Genomic DNA, 17,192 nt, shown 5'->3' with positions numbered 1-17,192 from the left:
GTGGCAGGTGAAGGAGATCGCCCTGTGCCCGTGGGCGGTCACTCACCTCTTCCCTCTTTCCCGGGAGGGGCGGTGCTGGGGCTCGTTTCCCCCGCCCCCCCAAACGCTTCCTGGCTGCCCCTGCTCAGCCTCAGAGCCTTGCCGCGGCCGCCGGCTTACTCCATAGCCTTCTCCACCCGCGCGGCCTCAAAGGCTGGAGCCGGAGGAGGGAAGGGGGAGGGGAGGGGAGGGGCTGGGGAGGAAGAGTACGGGAGGGGGAAGAAGACCGAAAGACCGGCCGGCCAGGGCATGACGTCACTTCCGTCAGGCTTGGAGGGGCGGGGCCTACGCTCCCTGGGCCCACAGAGTGCCAGGAGGGGGCGGTGTTACGAGCTAGGGGAGGACCCCGAGCGCTAGCTGACGGCGGTCCCTTTGACTACGCGATTCCATAGCCTTGGCAGCCGGAGTAGGCTTCCGAGGCCAGGACCGAGCGAGCAGAGTTTCGTTAGCCCTAAAGGTGGCTTCTGCCGGAAAAGGAGGACAGGTAGCCCTATAGATCCTAACCAAATATGTTCTGAAGGGAACGGCAGCTGAGAGGAGCGGGTGGTTTGGACTTGCCTCCTGAGGGCCAGCCCTTTCCTGACCCCGCCCCTTTCTCAGCCCACCTGCTGTCTGGTCCGCGATAAAGAATCGCTCGCTATTCGGCTTTTTCCGGAGCTACTCTGCCCAAGGTGTCCACGAAAGCAGTGCTTCACAAACATGAATATGCACACGAATCATATGGTGACTTTGTTAAAATGTAGTTTGGATTCAGGGATTGGGTCTGATACTCCGCATATCTAGTAAGTTCCCAGATGACGCCAATGCTGCTGCTGGTCAGCAGGCTGCACTCAGAACAACAAAGGATTAAAGTACGAGGTGGCAAGCAGGAGAATTATTTCCTTAACCTCGACTACTTATTTAATGAAAGTTAGAGAAGCAGATGGCCACACCCTTGTCTGCACCGATCATAGACTCCTAGCCTTTTCCACCCCACTCCACCCTACCCCCGTCCCTACTCGCCCATCACTCCCTGGTCCCCTCTTCCTCTAATTCCTCCCTTTCCACTATTCACCCTCTATCCCCTACTCCTGTCTCCGCATTGTCCACAGGGTCTTGGGCTAATATTTCAAGGATAGACAGCTTCTGTTACTAAAGGCATTTGAAGGTGATGGACTTTTATTTCTGTCATTTTGTCATAAACATCAGACTATTATGCAAAATTGGGCATCCTGTTTCCAAAGGAGGAGAGAGCTTAAATTCTTGGATTCTAACAACAAAAGACCTAGAAACAACAATCTAGATGTTTCAACTTATTCCATTATCATTCTTAAAATTGTTTAATTAAAAATGTACTGGGGTAGGGGCGCTGGGGTGGTTCAGTCGGTTAAGCGTCTGACTTCAGCTCAGGTCATGATCTGGTGGTTCAAGCCCTGCTTCCGGTTTTGTGCTGACAGCTCAGAGCCCGGAGCCTTCTTCCATGTCTGTGTCTCCCACTCTCTCTGCCCCTCCCCCGCTCGTACTCTGTCTCTCTCAAAAATAAATAAAACATTAAAAATTTTAAAACAAAAGAAAGTTATTTTAAAATTTTTACTGGGGTAGAGAGGAATGAGGAGTGACTACTAAGGTCTGAGGGTTTTTTTTGAAGTGATGAAATGATCTGGATTTGGATAATAGCGATGTTGCACAACTGTGTGAGTGTACTGAAAAACCATTGAATTGTGCATTTTAAAAGGGTGGATTTTGGGGTGCCTGGCTGGCTCAGTTGGTAGAGTACATGACTCTTGATTAGGGGGTCGTGAGTACACCGATGTTGGGCATTAGCGCCACTAAAAGATAATAATAATTAAAAAATAAAAGAAATAAAGGTGAATTTTGTGGTATGTGAGTTTATCTCAATGAAAAATTTTACTGTCTCCAATTAATTGAAAAAAGTATGTATATTATTTAAAAGCTCACAAATAAATAGAATAAAAAGTGAACAACCTTTTTCATTATAAACCTACTTCCCAAAGGTTAATAGTTTGAAGGTTAGCCTTCTATATATACCTTTCTATTTATTTACATATACTTGTATGTAATTCAAGAATTCATTTATATATAACGAAGATGATGGTATACACATTCTCAAAAAAAAACTAGCAAGTTTTTTTGGTTTTGTTTTGTTTTTTCTATTTAATGAAATCCTTCCATGCTATAAATCTCATTCTTCCAAACTGGCTGTTAAATATTCCACAGTGAGGCTATGACATAATTTATTTAAATATTCCCCAGGTGATGGACATTTTTATTGTTTTCAGGTTTCCGTTATTTCTCACAAACTTTTTTCTTACAGATCAACTGGCAGATAAATCAATTAGTTTTATTCAGCTGCTTGCCCTAGATCTCTTTCATGAAGGGCTTGCCATTGGTTAGAAAAGGCAAAAAGAAAAAGAAAAGAGCCTCATGAAGCCACAGGTCTGTCATAATTAAGACTCCAATGTGTGTGTGCATTCCTTTTAAATATTTTCTTAAGGGGCGCCTGGGTGGCGCAGTCGGTTAAGCGTCCAACTTCGGCTCAGGTCACGATCTCGCAGTGCGTGAGTTCGAGCCCCGCCACAGGCTCTGGGCTGATGGCTCAGAGCCTGGAGCCTGTTTCCGATTCTGTGTCTCCCTCTCTCTCTGCCCCTCCCCCGTTCATGCTCTGTCTCTCTCTGTCCCAAAAAAAATAAATAAATGTTGAAAATAAATAAATAAATAAACATTTTCTTAAAAAAGTATTATTCAGGGGCGCCTGGGTGGCTCAGTCAGTTAGGCGTCTGACTTCGGCTGGGGTCATGATCTCACAGCTCATGAGCTGGAGACCCACATCAGGCTCTGTGCTGACAGCTCAGAGCCTGGATCCTGCTTTGGATTCTGTGTCTCCCTCTCTTTCTGCCCCTCCCCCACTTGTGCTCTGTCTCTGTCTCTCAAAAATGAATAAATGTAAAAAAAAAATTAAAAAGTATTCTTCAAGATTAAGTATAGCTAGTCATCATGTAATATTAAGGCTATATAAATTCACATAATAATGCATTTGATATCAGTAAAGCAAGTTCCTAGATTTACTCTGTTTTTATTGGCAGACAAACATGGTGCAGGGTTAGTAAATAAATTATGGTTTACATAGGATGGGAGGAGAAGAAACAAGAGAGACACTGGCAATAGATATGCCACACAAAAACATAAGGTTGTCAAAACTGGGAAACTTACATATTTTTGTGTAATCTAAATTGTAAGAAACCTGTTTATTCATTTTTTTCTTTTCTTTTCAGGATGCTCTAGTCCTTTCAAGCTACTCAGCTATGGGATGATATTATTCACTCCCTTCAGACTCAGGTGGAAATAAAAAAAGAAGCATCATTGACGAACATACAAGAACTGTTTTACTGGCTCTGATGCTGTTGATGTAGCATCAAGTCATCTTATGCAAAACATGTGCTTAAGTAGTAATGACACCTCTCCTCTTAAAGGAGTTTGTCTTTGCCAAGTTCTAACGAATCATCAAGTACTTGAACCAGTAGGAATGAAGCTACTGAAAAATGAAAAGGAACTCTAATTTGAAGATTAAAACAGTAGTCCCAACAAGTTTCTAGGCAATAAATCATCATATATATATATATATATATATATATATATATATATATATATATATATATTTGCAAAAGAAAAAAGCATGCTGGGAATGGGTTAACTGATGAAATAAGAGCAAAGAAATATTTAAGGTTAGTGTTAACCAAAATACTACAATATATTGTATTTAGACTCTGACAGAACAGTCTTCATTGAGCTAAACTTAAATGTTATACTTTCCATTTTATTCAGAAGCCAGTAAAAGAAAAGCTGTGTAGAAATTAATCTATGTCCATGTCTGCTCTAAAACTGCTGTGGAAGACATTACCACATAATTTTTTTCAGAATTTATAGAAGGAAAAACTTTTACCTTCTTTGATGAATTGTATGCTTTATAATTTTGAAACATGACTTAGCCAAAGTAAAAAGAGCCAACAGTATGTGGGAGCTCAGAACAAAAGTTTTCTATTCAATCATTGCAAAAATGTTAACTTTACATTTAGCATATATTCTTTCTCTTTATTTACAACCCTACTTGGTCCTCTTTTGGTGATATCCTATTATCTAATAAATGTATTACTTGTGTTTTTTATTGTTATCCCCATGAAATCCTTTGTGAAAATAGGGAATGTCTAAATAAGTTTCAGTAAGTTAAAACATATATTTGAAATTTTGATCCCTTATACAATATAATAAAAAAGTCCACATATTATTTCTTAACAGACCAGGAGATGAAATAATTTGGAATCCTATAGCACAAGAATTGAGGAACTTGGGGCATCTGGGTGGCTCCATTAGTTGAGCATCCAACTCTTGATTTTGGTTCAGGTCATGATCCCAGGGTTGTGGGATTGAGCCCAGCACCAGGCTCTGAGCTAAGTGTGGAGCCTGCTTATGATTCTCTCACTCTCTCTCTCTCTTTTTCTCTGCACCACCTCCATCCTCTCTCAAATTAAAAAAAAATAAAAATAAATAATTGAGAAATTATCCACACAGTAAGTGGAAATGTGGTTATACCTCCAAATATCACAATCCTGTGACAAACCTGTTCTCTCACTTTCAAAAGAAGGTAATTTCATTTTTCATAATTTTTTTTCAGGAAGAACTGATATTTTAATTATTTTTTTAAGAACAGTTTCAGGGGCGCCTGGGTGGCTCAGTTGGTTGGGCATCCGACTTCGGCTCAGGTCATGATCTCACGGTTCATGGGTTCGAGCCCCGCATCGGGCTCTGTGCTGACAGCTCAGAGCCTGGAGCCTGCTTCAGATTCTGTGTCTCCCTCTCTCTCTGACCCTCCCCCGTTCATGCTCTGTCTCAAAAATAAATAAACATTAAAAAAATTTTTTTTTAAAAGAACAGTTTTAGGTTCACAGAAAAAGCACAGAAAGTAGAGTCCCCATATATCCTCTGCCCCCGTAAGTATATTTTCCCCACTACCAACGTCCTGTACCAAAGCGATACATTTGTTACAATCTGTGAACATACATTGATACATCATTATCAAGTTTACATTAGTTCATAGTTTACATTAGTACTCTTTGTGTTTTATATTATGTGGGTTTTGACAAATGTATGACATGTATCTACCATCAGAGAATCATACAGAAATAGTTTCACTGACCTAAAAGTCTATGCTTCATCTATTCATCCTTCCCTTCCCCCCAACCCCTGGTAACCACTGATCTCCAAGAATTGACTTTTCAGATATGATAAAAGTACTGTGTTTGGTGTATTGATTTTCTGCTCTTCTGTAAGAGTTTCCTTCTACATAGCGATTATATCAGACAAGACAGGTGAGGCAACATAGATCCAATAACATTTATTTTTTACAATGACGATGAGCAGATTAAGTGGAGGTGCTACAGTCTATACTACCAGAAAAAAAGACATATAGACTCCTTACTATTTATAATCCTAGACCATCTTCTTGTGAGCATTTACTTTTTCCATTCCATCCTCCCTCCCAAACATCTCCCTAACCTTCACCTTTCAGAAAAAAAAAATAGGCAACCTGTTGCTCTACTCCTCTATTTACTTCACCTACTTACTTGTGGTTTTTTTCTCCTTCTGATGACACAAAAGGTGCAAAGAAGAGCCCCATCCCCAGGACAATCAGAAGGGATCCATACCCAATTCATTAATGTTTACATCTTTTACTGCATTTAGTCAAACCATGACAGAAGCAGGACAAGCCTAATTTGCACCTTGGAGGTGCAGAAGATATCAACAGCAGTTAGGAAAAGTGTGATAAGGGAAAGACAAGGGGCCCAAAGGAAAGGTAATAAGAAGAGAAAAGGGACTAGAAGATAACTCTGAGGAAGACCAGTGGACAGGCAGAAGAAGAGCCAAACAAAAGTGATTTTTATCTACTACAAATGAAAAACCCAACTGTCCTATTACTTTCCCCTGAGGATATAGGGTACCTCTAGAAATTCCCAACTACAGATAGATGTAATTTATCAGTAAATATGCTAATAAAAATAATTTCCAGTCATTGGCCCTTTCCCTTTCTTTTGTTAATGTTTATTTATTTCTGAGACAGAGAGAGACAGAGCACGAGTAGGGGAGGAGACACAGAATCAGAAGCAGGCTCCAGGCTCTGATGCGGGGCTTGAACTCACAAACCATGAGATCATGAACTGAGCCAACCGACTGGGCCACCCAGGCGTCCCTACCCTTTCCCTTTCTTAAGCAGTTTGTTAAACATTTTATATGTATTGTTTATAATCTAACAATAGGCCTGTAAAGTAAGAGGTAAAACTCCCATTTTATAGTAGGGGAAACTGAGACTTAGAAGGATAAATAAATAAATAAGACACAGTAGAGAAGGAAAGCTGTTATTTTGATATTCTTATAGGGAATGCATTAAATGTGTAGATTGCTTTGGGTAGTGTAGACATTTTAACAATATTTGTTCTTCCAATCCATGAGCATGGGATGTTTTTCCATTTCTTTGTGTCTTCAATATCTTTCATAAGCTTTCTAAGGTTTTCAGCATACAGATCTTTTATCTCTTTGGTTAGGTTTATTCCCACGTATTTTCTGGGGTTTGGTGCAATTGTAAATGGGATCATTTCCTTGATTTCTCTTTCTGCTACTTCATTATTGGTGTATAGAAATGCAACCAATTTCTGTACATTGATTTTATATCCCGCGACTTTGCTAAATTCATGTATCACTTCTAGCAATTTTTTGGTGGAGTCTTTAGGTTTTTCTACATAGAGTATCATGTCATCTGGGAAGAGTGAAAGTTGGACTTCTTCCTTGCCAGTTTGGGTGACTTTTATTTCTTTTGTTGTCTGATTGCTGAAACTAATAAGATTTCCAGTACTATGTTCAATAGCAATGTTGAGAATGGATATCCCTATCCTGTTGGTGACTTTAGAGGAAAAGCTCTCAGTTTTTCCCCATTGAGGATGGTGATCACTGTGGGTCTTTTATATGTGGCCTGTATGATGTCAAGGTATGTTTCTTCTATCCCTACTTTCTTGAGGGTCTTTATCAAGAAGGGATGCTATAGGGGCGCCTGGGTGGCGCAGTCGGTTAAGCGTCCGACTTCAGCCAGGTCACGATCTCGCGGTCCGTGAGTTCGAGCCCCGCGTCAGGCTCTGGGCTGATGGCTCAGAGCCTGGAGCCTGTTTCCGATTCTGTGTCTCCCTCTCTCTCTCTGCCCCTCCCCCGTTCATGCTCTGTCTCTCCCTGTCCCAAAAATAAATAAACGTTGGAAAAAAAAAGAAGGGATGCTATAAAGGGGCGCCCGGGTGGATCAGTTGGTTAAGCATCCAACTCTTGGTTTTGGTTCAGGTCATGATCTCACAGTTTATGAGTTAGAGCTCAGCATCGGGTTCCACACTGACAGCGTGGAGACTGCTTGGAATTCTCTGCCCCTCCCTTGCTCTTTCTCCCAATACACACACACACACACACACACACACACACACACACACACATATATATATATATATATATATATATATATATACACATACATACATACATACTGTAGGGGCTCCTGGTGGCTCAGTCGGTTAAGCATCAGACTCAGGTTATGATCTCACTGCTCATGAGTTTGAGCCCCACGTGGGCTATGTGCTGACAGCTCAGAGCCTGGAGCCTGCTTTGTATTCTGTGTCTCCCTCTCTCTCTGCCCCTCCCCCCACTCATGCTCTGTCTCTCTGTGTCTCTCAAAAATAAATAAACATTAAAAAAAAAAAGGATGCTGTATTTTGTCATGTTTTTTCTATATCTATTGAGAGGATCATATGGTTCTTACTCTTTCTTTTATTAATGTGGTATATCACGTTGATTGATTTGCATATATTGAAGTACCCCTGCAGCCAAGGAATAAATCCCATTTGATTGTGGTGAATGATTCTTTTAATGTACTGTTGGATTCGATTTGTTAATATATTGTTGAGAATTTTTGCATCCATGTTCATCAGAGATAATGGTTTGCAATTCTCCTTTTAAAGGGGGTCTTTGTCTGGTTTTGGAATCAAGGTAATGCTATCTCACTGAATGAGTTTGGAACTCTTCCTTCCTTTTTTTATTTTTTAGAAAAGCTTCAAAACAACAGGTATTAGCTATTCTTTAAATGTTTAGTATAATTCCCCTGGGGAGCCATGCAGTTCTGAACTCTTGTTTGTTGGGAAATTTTTTATTACTGATTCAATTTCTTTACTAGTTATGGGTCCATTCAAATTTTCTATTTCTGTTTCAGTTTTGGTAGTTTTTATGTTTCTAGGAATTTATTCATTTATTCCAGATGGCCCAATTTGTTGGTATATAATTGCTCATAATATTCTCTCATAATTGTTTGCATTTCTGCATTGTTTATTGTGATTTCTCCTCTTTCATTCATTTTATTTATTTGGGTCCTTTCTCTTTTCTTTTTGATACGTCTGGCTAAGGGTTTATCTATTTTTTTAATTCTTTCATAGAACCAGCTCCTTGTTTCGTTGATCTGTTCTACTGTTGTTTTTTTTTTCAATAACATTTATTTCAGCTCTAATCTTTATTATTTCCCTTCTTCTGCTGGCTTTATGCTTTATTTGCTGTTCTTTTTCCAGCTCCTTTAGGTGTAAGGTTAGGTTGTGTATTTGAGACTTTCCTTGCTTCTTGAGTAAGGCCTATATTATTATATACTTCCCATAACTGCCTGTGCTGCATCCCAAAGGTTTTGCACTATCATGTTCTCATTTTCATTTGCATCCATGTATTTTTTATTTCTTCTTTAATTTCCTGGTTAACCCATTCATTCTTTAATAGGATGCTTTTTAAACTCCATGTATCTGTGGTCTTTCCAAATTTTTTCTTGTGGTTGATTTCAAGTTTCATAGTGTTGTGGTCTGAAAATATGCATAATATGATCTCAATCCTTTTGTACTGGTTGAGGCCTGATTTGTGACCCAGTATGTAATCTATCCTGGAGAATGTTCCATGTGCACTCAAAAAGAATATGTATTCTTCTCCTTAATGATGAAATGCTCTGAATATATCGGTTAAGTCCATCTGGTCCAGTATGTCATTCAAAGCCATTGTTTCCTTGTTGATCTTCTGCTTTGATGATATATCTATTGCCATAAGTGGGGTGTTAAAGTCCCCACTATTGTTGTTTTTTTTATTTTTTTTAACGTTTATTTATTTTTTGAGACAGAGAGAGACAGAGCATGAATGGGGGGGAGGGTCAGAGAGAGAGGGAGACACAGAATCAGAAGCAGGCTCCAGGCTCTGAGCTGTCAGCACAGAACCGGATGCAGGGCTTGAACTCGTGAACCACGAGATCATGACCTGAGCCGAAGTCGGACACTTAACCGACTGAGCCACCCAGGCACCCCAAAGTCCCCACTATTGTATTATTACACTATTATCAATGAGTTTATGTTTACTATTAATTGATTTATATTTTTCGGTGTTCAAGTTGGGGGCATAAATATTTATAATTGTTAGATCTTGTTGGATAGACCCCCCTTTATTATTATATAGTGCCCTTCTTCATCTCTTGTTACAATCTTTGGTTTAAAATATAGGTTTTCTGATACAAGTATGGGTATTCCAGCTTTCTTTTGATGTCCATTAGCATGATAAATGCTTTGCCATTCCATTTCAATCTAGAGGTGTCTTGTATGCATCATATTGATGGGTCTTCTTTTTTTAATCCATTCTGATACTGTATGTCTTTTGATTGGAGCATTTGGCCCATTTACATTCAGAGTAATCACTGATAAATATGAATTTAGTACCACCGTATTACCTGTAAAGTCACTATTCCTGTAGATTGTCTCTGTACCTTTCTAGTCTTATTTGCTTTGGTCTCTCTTTCCAGCTCAAAGGTTCCCCTTTAATATTTCTCACAGAGCTTGTTTAGTGTTCATGAACTCCTTCAGTTTTTACTTGTCTTAGAAACCCTTTATGTCTCTTATTCTAATGGTAGCCTAGTTGGATAAGTATTCTTGGCTGTATATTTTTCCCATTTAGCATGTTGAATATATCATGCCACTCCCTCTGGCCTACCAAGTTTCTGTGGACAAGTCTGCTACTAACCTCATGTGTCTACCCTTGTAGGTTAAGGACCTTTTATCCCTGGCTGCTTTCAGAATTCTCTCTTTAACTTTATATTTTGCAAGGTTCACTATGATATGTCTTGATGTTGACCTGTTTCTGTTTATTTTGAAGGGAGTTCTGTATGCCTCTTGGATTGAATGCCTGTTTCCATCCCCAGATCAGGGAAGTTCTCTGCTATAATTTGTTCGAATAAACCTTCTGTCCCTTTTCCCCACTCTTCTTCTTCTGGAACTCCTATGATATGGATAATATTGTGCTTTCTGGAATTGCTGAGTTCCCTAAGTGTGTATTTGTGATCTAATAGTTTTCTTTCCCTCCTCTTTTCAGCTTTATTATTTTCTATAATTTTATCTTCTCTATCACATAGTCATTCCTCTGATTCTTCCTTCCTAGTTGTGATTACATTCAGTCTGTTTTGTATGTCAGTTATAGCATTTTTTATTTCGGCCCGACTAGTTTTTAGGTCTTTTATCTTTGCAGCAAGGGTTTCTCTGGTGTCTGCTATGCTTCTTTCAAGCCTAGTTAGTATTCTTATGATTACTGTTCTAAGTTCTTGTTCCGATATATTACATATATATGTTTTGAGTAAATCCCTGGTTCTGATTTCTTCTTGATCTTTCTTTTGGGGAGAATTCCTCCATCTTGTCATTTCGTCTAGGTTTCTGTCTTTTGTGTGCTTTGAAAGCTTGTTATGTTTCCTGCTCCTGAGAGTAATGCTATATTAAGAAGGGGTCATAGACTGTCCATGGCCTGTTGCTTCAGGAAGTGTTACTGGTATATGCTGTGTGCATTTTGCTGTTGTGTTTTGGTTGCTCTTTCCCACAGGTCGGTCCTCTGCAGAGTTCCTCTTTGCTTGCAATGGGGACTGTTTAGACCTTTAACTAGGTGTGTTTTGATTTTTCCTTAAAATAAGCCTGATTTTTGCAATCCCTATCAAAATAACACCAGCATTCTTCACAGAGCTAGAACAAACAATCCTAAAATTTGTATGGAACCAGAAAAGACCCCAAATAGCCGAAGCAATCTTGAAAAACAAAACCAAAGCAGGAGGCATTACAATCCCAGACTTCAAGCTGTATTACAAAGCTGTAATCATCAAGATAGTATGGTACTGGCATAAAAACAGACACTCAGATTAATGGAACAGAATGGAGAACCCAGAAATGGATCCACAAGCATATGGCCAACTAATCTCTGACAAAGCAGGAAAGAATATCCAATGGAATAAAGACAGTCTCTTCAGCAAATGGTGCTGGGAAAACTGGATAGCAGCATGAAGAAAAATGAACCTGGATCACTTTCTTACACCATACACAAAATAAGCTCAAAATGAATGAAAGACCTAAATGTAAGACAGGAAGCCATCAAAATCCTTGAGGAGAGGGGTGCCTGGGTGGCTCAGTCGGTTGAGCATCTGACTTCAGCTCAGGTCATGATCAGGTCCGTGAGTTTGAGCCCTGTGTCGGGCTCTGTGCTGACAGCTCAGAGCCTGGAGCCTGCTTCAGATTCTGTGTCTCCCTCTCTCTCTGCCTCTCCCCTGCTCATGCTCTGTCTCTCTCTCTCTCTCAAAAACAAATAAAAACATTAAAAAATAAATTTAAAAAATCCTTGAGGAGAAAGCAGGCAAAAACCTCTTTGATCTTGGCCACAGCAACTTCTTACTCAACACATCTCCAGGGGCAAGGAAACAAAAGCAAAAATGAACTATTGCGACCCTATAAAAATAAAAAACTTCTGCACAGTGAAGGAAACAATCAGCAAAACTAAAAGGCAACCAATGGAATGGGAGAAGATATTTGCAAACGACATATCAGATAAAGGGTTAATACTCAAAACCTATAAAGAACTTATCAAACTCAACACCCAAAAAAAACAAATAATCCAGTGAAGAAATGGGCAAAAGACATGAATAGACACTTCTCCAAGGAAGACACCCAGATGGCCAACCAACACATGAAAAATTGCTCAACATCACTCATCATCAGGGAAATACAAATCAAAACCACAATGAGATACCACCTCACACCTGTCAGAATGGCTAGCAATAACAACTCAGGCAATGACAGATGTTGGCGAGGATGCAGAGAAAGAGGATTTTTTGCACTGCTGGTTGGAATGCAAACAGGTGCAGCCACTCTGGAAAACAGTATGGAGGTTCCTCAAAAAACTAAAAATAGAACTACCCTACGACTCAGCAATTGCACTACTAGGCATTTATCCAAGAGATACAGGGGTGTTGTTTCAAAAGGATACATGCACCCCCATGTTTATAGCAGCACTATCAACAATAACCAAAGTGTGGAAAGAGCCCAAATGTCCATCAATGGATGAATGGATAAAGAAGATGTAAAGAGGATGTGGTATATATATATATATATATATATATATATATATATATATATACACACACACACACACGCACACACACACACAATGGAGTATTAACTTGGCAATCAAAAAGAATGAAATCTTGCCATTTGCAACTATGCGGATGGAACTGGAGGGTATTATGCTAAGTGAAATTAGTTGGTCAGAGAAAGACAAAAATCATATGACTTCACTCATATGAGGACTTTAAAGACAAAACAGATGAACATAAGGGAAGGGAAACAAAAATAATATAAAAACAGGGAGGGGGACAAAACAGAAGAGACTCATAAATATGGAGAACAAACTGAGGGTTGCTGGAGGGATTATGGGAGGGGGGATGGGCTAAATGGGTAAGGGGAACTAAGGAATCTACTCCTGAAATTGTTGCACTATATGCTAACTAATTTGGATGTAAATTTAAAAAAATAAAATTAAAAAAATAAAAATAAATGACTATGATAAAGCAAGGAAATAAAAGAGTTACTATGAATAAGGGTACTAAAATAGACCTACTTCCTTGAGTCCTCAAATTGTTGTTTAACTTATAAACATTAACTAATGCCCTAAAAAAAAAACTAAAATAAAATAATTTTATGCCACTGGAAGATGTAACTACCCTAATCTGTGTATGGTTCTTTTTGAGTTGAGGAGGAAATTAATACACTTCTGGTTGAAGCCCTGGGAGGGTGGTTATAGAGAGATCAGAAAACCCTGGAAACATGCAGCCACATGCTCTTTATTGGAGGGGATGCAGGGCAGAGTCTCCTTATTAGTAAAGTCTCCACTTTAATATTCTATGTGAACATTGTTTACCATTACTATGAAAGGCTGGGACTTTGAGAAATGCATTAAGAATATTATCATGTCCTTCAATCTGCTGCTCAGAAGGTTGTATATAATTTTAAGGAAACACCTTCCCTCTGAGCCTATTTTATTTTGTTTTAAATTTTTAGAATAAAAATATACATGTTTAGATTTGTATTTCTAAGATTGGACCAGAAATATCAAAGATACAAAGGTATGCATGTGGTATGGTAGGTAACATGAGGATACGGGCTCTGGTGTCAGAGACCTTGATTTACTACTTCACCTATTTGAGTTCAGGAGGGAAAATGTTAGCAAGTGAGCACCCTGGATTTAGGCAAAATCCAAATTAGAATTAGTAGAATTACTAAGAAATGTTCAGCAATGCTTGAAATGTTTTACTATTGTATGAAGTGAATGACAATTTCTTATAACATTCCCTAATAAAGCTTATTTTGATCAACATATATACATACCATTATTCAACTGAACTTGTTTACAAATTGACTTCTGAATGGTTTTTGAAAGTTCCCAGGCATGAATTCCTAACCCAACAGTGCCACTCCACCTAGTGACAGTTCCACAAATTACAGTTATTCCACTTAAAAAGAATTCCCAAGGGTATTATCATTCGATTTTAGGTTAGACCTTTTAGAGGGAGGACTTACACGCATAATCTTTTTTTCTCTGCATAAATAAAGTCCAACTCCAATCATTGAGAAGATTACCTACTGTTGGAACATTCAGTAAATTTCTGTGAGAATTAACAGTCTGATTCATAATGCTTAAGACTCTGTTTAACTTCTTATGCACATTCTCAGATACTACCCAGGTAAATAAAAGATTTTCTAACTCAGAGAAATAAATGTTGAGATGAAACTTTTCTCCTCTTATAATTTATATAGAGAATGTTTAAGACTGAAAGGCCTTCTTGAGACCTTTTTTTCTAGAAATCTTTCTTCCCTTTACTCTGTACAAGTGGATTTGGAAGTGCCTTTATAATGCAATTGCTAATGTGCTAGAAAGCTTTTTGACCATAAAAACCAACAAGTTAGCATTGCAGCCCCAGCTCTTGTCACTTAACTCTGTGGCCAGTGATACTATTGGGTAACTCTTGTTGTCTGATTCATACATGAGTGTAATAATTCAACAATTGATCTGTGCCAGCACTGTGTTTCTGGCTGGTACTACCCATATCACGTAGAACCACCTGTAAATCAGGTTTGAATTTTTTCTCTGGTATTAGGTAACCTCCATAAGGTCACAGATATGGGCCAGGTGAAACGTAAACAGTGCAGTAAAAGTAGGTGCTCTAAGTGTGAGCTCATGGAATTTACTTGTCCAGCCTGAGTCCAATCTTGCAGATACCACCGTCCGCTTGAGATTGACATGCTGCTCTGTGCATGCCTAACCTGCAGTGGGGAAGAGAAATGATCCCAGAGGGCAGAACCAAGAGCAGCATCTCTTGTCCAATGTGCATGAACATATTGGATGGGGATAATGGCTAATGGTTTGACCAGAGGATGAGAGACTTGAAAACTACAAGAAACCTGGGAACTAGAAGCTTTAGGAAAGAAGTATGTGGATGAACGGTCCCCAAGTGTGAGGTTATTTGTGTTTTGTGTACAAGCTCATCAAAAGGCCTCTCGATAGGAGAGGATCATAGTATCAGGGGGACAACATAGCCTATATTGTCAATGTTGGCTAGCTTCTTTCCCCAGCCATCCTAGAGCTTGCTCACTTGTGCTACACTCTGGGAAAATTCCCTCAGCTTCTTTTTTTTTAATTTTAAGTAGTGTCCATTTTGCTATTCAACCCATCAATTAAGCATAAGTAATCCTATTTTTAATTTCTATGATCTTTGTTATAGTAACCTGTTGTGATAGATACAATTGCCTCATTAGTCTCTCAGAGAATAGTATAAAGTTTACTTTATTCCCTTAGGGGTTCATTCTTTTTTTTGGATTTGGTGTACCTCTTGTGGTGTTTAAGTGTCATTCAAATGTTTAATGCTTGGTTGTGTTTTTTTGTTTTGTTTTGTTTTGTTTTTTAATGAATTCCTGTTTACCTGTTGATGAATCTAAGTTCTAACTGTGGTGCCTTTCCTCAGCAAGAGAGAGGTGTGCTAAGTGCCCGAGGGCCCTGCCCTGCCCTGTCAGACTTCTTTCTAATGAGGTCTGAGCTCCTATCTTTAGCCAGAGATGAGTGCCACAATCCACCACTCCCTTTAATATTTTTTTCCTTTTACTCTGATGACTTTAGTGAATATATAACTATTTTAGATTGTTTCCCTGTCCAACCTTTACACTTTCTCTTTTTGCTGAGCCTCCATTCCAAGAAAGTGAGTAGGGCTCAGTTGTTTCCAATTCATTCTTTTAATGGCTCACCCATTATCTCCTATTCTCCTGACATTTGTCCTGACATTAAAGTATCTCTGGAATTATTTTATCTTTAGTAGTTTTCTCCTGTCCTGATTTGGGACATGAATATTCTTCTTGATTCGCTAACAATCTAACGCCATTGTTTTCCATCTTTTAGGAATTCTTCCACTTTGTTCATCAATAGCACCCTTTGTGTTTCCTAGAGTCACTTACAGATTTACTCTTCTATCAAAATACAGTGTGAACTATTTCACATACACAGTGTAGATTCTAATACAATGAGCACCCGTGTGCTCACCATCCAGCTTGAGAAATAATATGTCACAAATAGCACTGAAGTGTTCCCTGTGCATTCCTCCCTGATCTCATTTACTTCCCTCCCTTCTCCACCTGAAATGTTTAAAGGGATTTGGGACATGAAGGAGGTGAACAGTATCAGTTTGCTATGCAAAGACAAATACCACCAAATTAAAAATTTCAAAACCAAGATAAAAAACTGTTTGAGAGGACTGTTCTATCTTACTCATTGATATAAATCCTAATTCTTTATTGTCTTAAGGGGAGTATAATGCATGGCCAACACTGGAACATGTTATTTCCATGCATGCAGTTTGCATTAAAAAAATAATAAACTCCAGAGGTGCCTGGGTGGCTCAGTGGGTTAAAGCATATGACTTCAGCTCAGGTCATGATCTCACAGTTTGTGGGATCAAGCCCCATCAGGCTCTATGCTGACAGCAGGGAGCCTGCTTGGGGTTCTCTCACCTTTGCTCTCTCTCTGCCCCTCTCCCCTCTTGTGTTCTCTCTCTCAAAATAAATAAATAAACTTGAAAAAAATCATAAACTCTAATGTGGCTAAGTTCTCATTCTACTTTTTATGAATTGTAAATTAGGATTTTATGACTATCTTTCCAAAATAATAGATACCTTTAATGCATCACCTCAATGTTATTATTTATAAATAATGTTAAAGGTTCTCTTTGAACTCAACTTATTGTATAATATTAAAACAAAATCTCTAGCAATAAGCTTTCTAAATTAGATAGGTATTGAAATGGAAGGGAGTTTCAATGCTCTAGAAATAGAGGAGTAAGGACTATGTTCATTAATTTCAGAAACGAATGTTTAGTGTCTCAAAGATGACCACTGTGATACCTACACTGCCTACAGAAATTAGTTTACTGTAGTAAGTATATGCGCACGCGCGCGCACACACACACACACACACACACACACACACACACACACACACAATCATTCTCAGCAGAACATAACAGAAGACTTCAAGGCCAGGGCATGTTTTGGTAATGCAGCTTTGAGGAATGTTTGTTCCTCACAGGAAAAACACCTGGTCAATGATGATAAGTATTCTGCCTGTCCAACATGAAGTCCTGACAAGTCAAGGAAAGCCCTATAAATGGGGATTTGCCTTTTTTTTTTTTTTTTTTACCTCCCACCACATCA

The 17,192-nt window shown here is 38.9% G+C and overlaps 2 protein-coding genes across 12 annotated transcripts in view; one reads left to right on the top strand and one right to left on the bottom strand.

Annotated features, from left to right (window-relative positions):
• The window catches only part of SCYL2 (SCY1 like pseudokinase 2), a 70,360-nt gene extending 70,063 nt beyond the window's left edge, over positions 1–297 (bottom strand). For 3 of the 11 annotated variants that reach the window (XM_045466369.1, XM_045466368.1, XM_045466378.1), the window contains exon 1: positions 47–262. The gene's annotated coding sequence lies outside the window, so the exon portion shown is untranslated. Of the gene's footprint in view, positions 1–46 lie in introns of all 11 variants that reach the window. The other 8 variants (XM_045466370.1, XM_045466377.1, XM_045466373.1 and 5 more) reach the window with 7 other exon arrangements.
• DEPDC4 (DEP domain containing 4) lies at positions 284–11,054 on the top strand. Its single transcript, XM_045466507.1, is given in 7 exon segments — positions 284–523; positions 3,312–3,326; positions 3,329–3,386; positions 3,388–3,650; positions 4,591–4,646; positions 4,648–4,678; positions 10,999–11,054. Coding segments are annotated over 7 exon segments (714 nt in total). The 5' UTR covers positions 284–288.
• Positions 11,055–17,192: the final 6,138 nt, after the last annotated feature.

This window comes from Leopardus geoffroyi, chromosome B4, assembly GCF_018350155.1.
Source record: "Leopardus geoffroyi isolate Oge1 chromosome B4, O.geoffroyi_Oge1_pat1.0, whole genome shotgun sequence".
NCBI classification, from domain to species: Eukaryota; Metazoa; Chordata; class Mammalia; order Carnivora; family Felidae; genus Leopardus; species Leopardus geoffroyi.
Note: the sequence above shows the minus strand (reverse complement) of the source record. Positions and strands in the feature narration are given on the sequence as shown.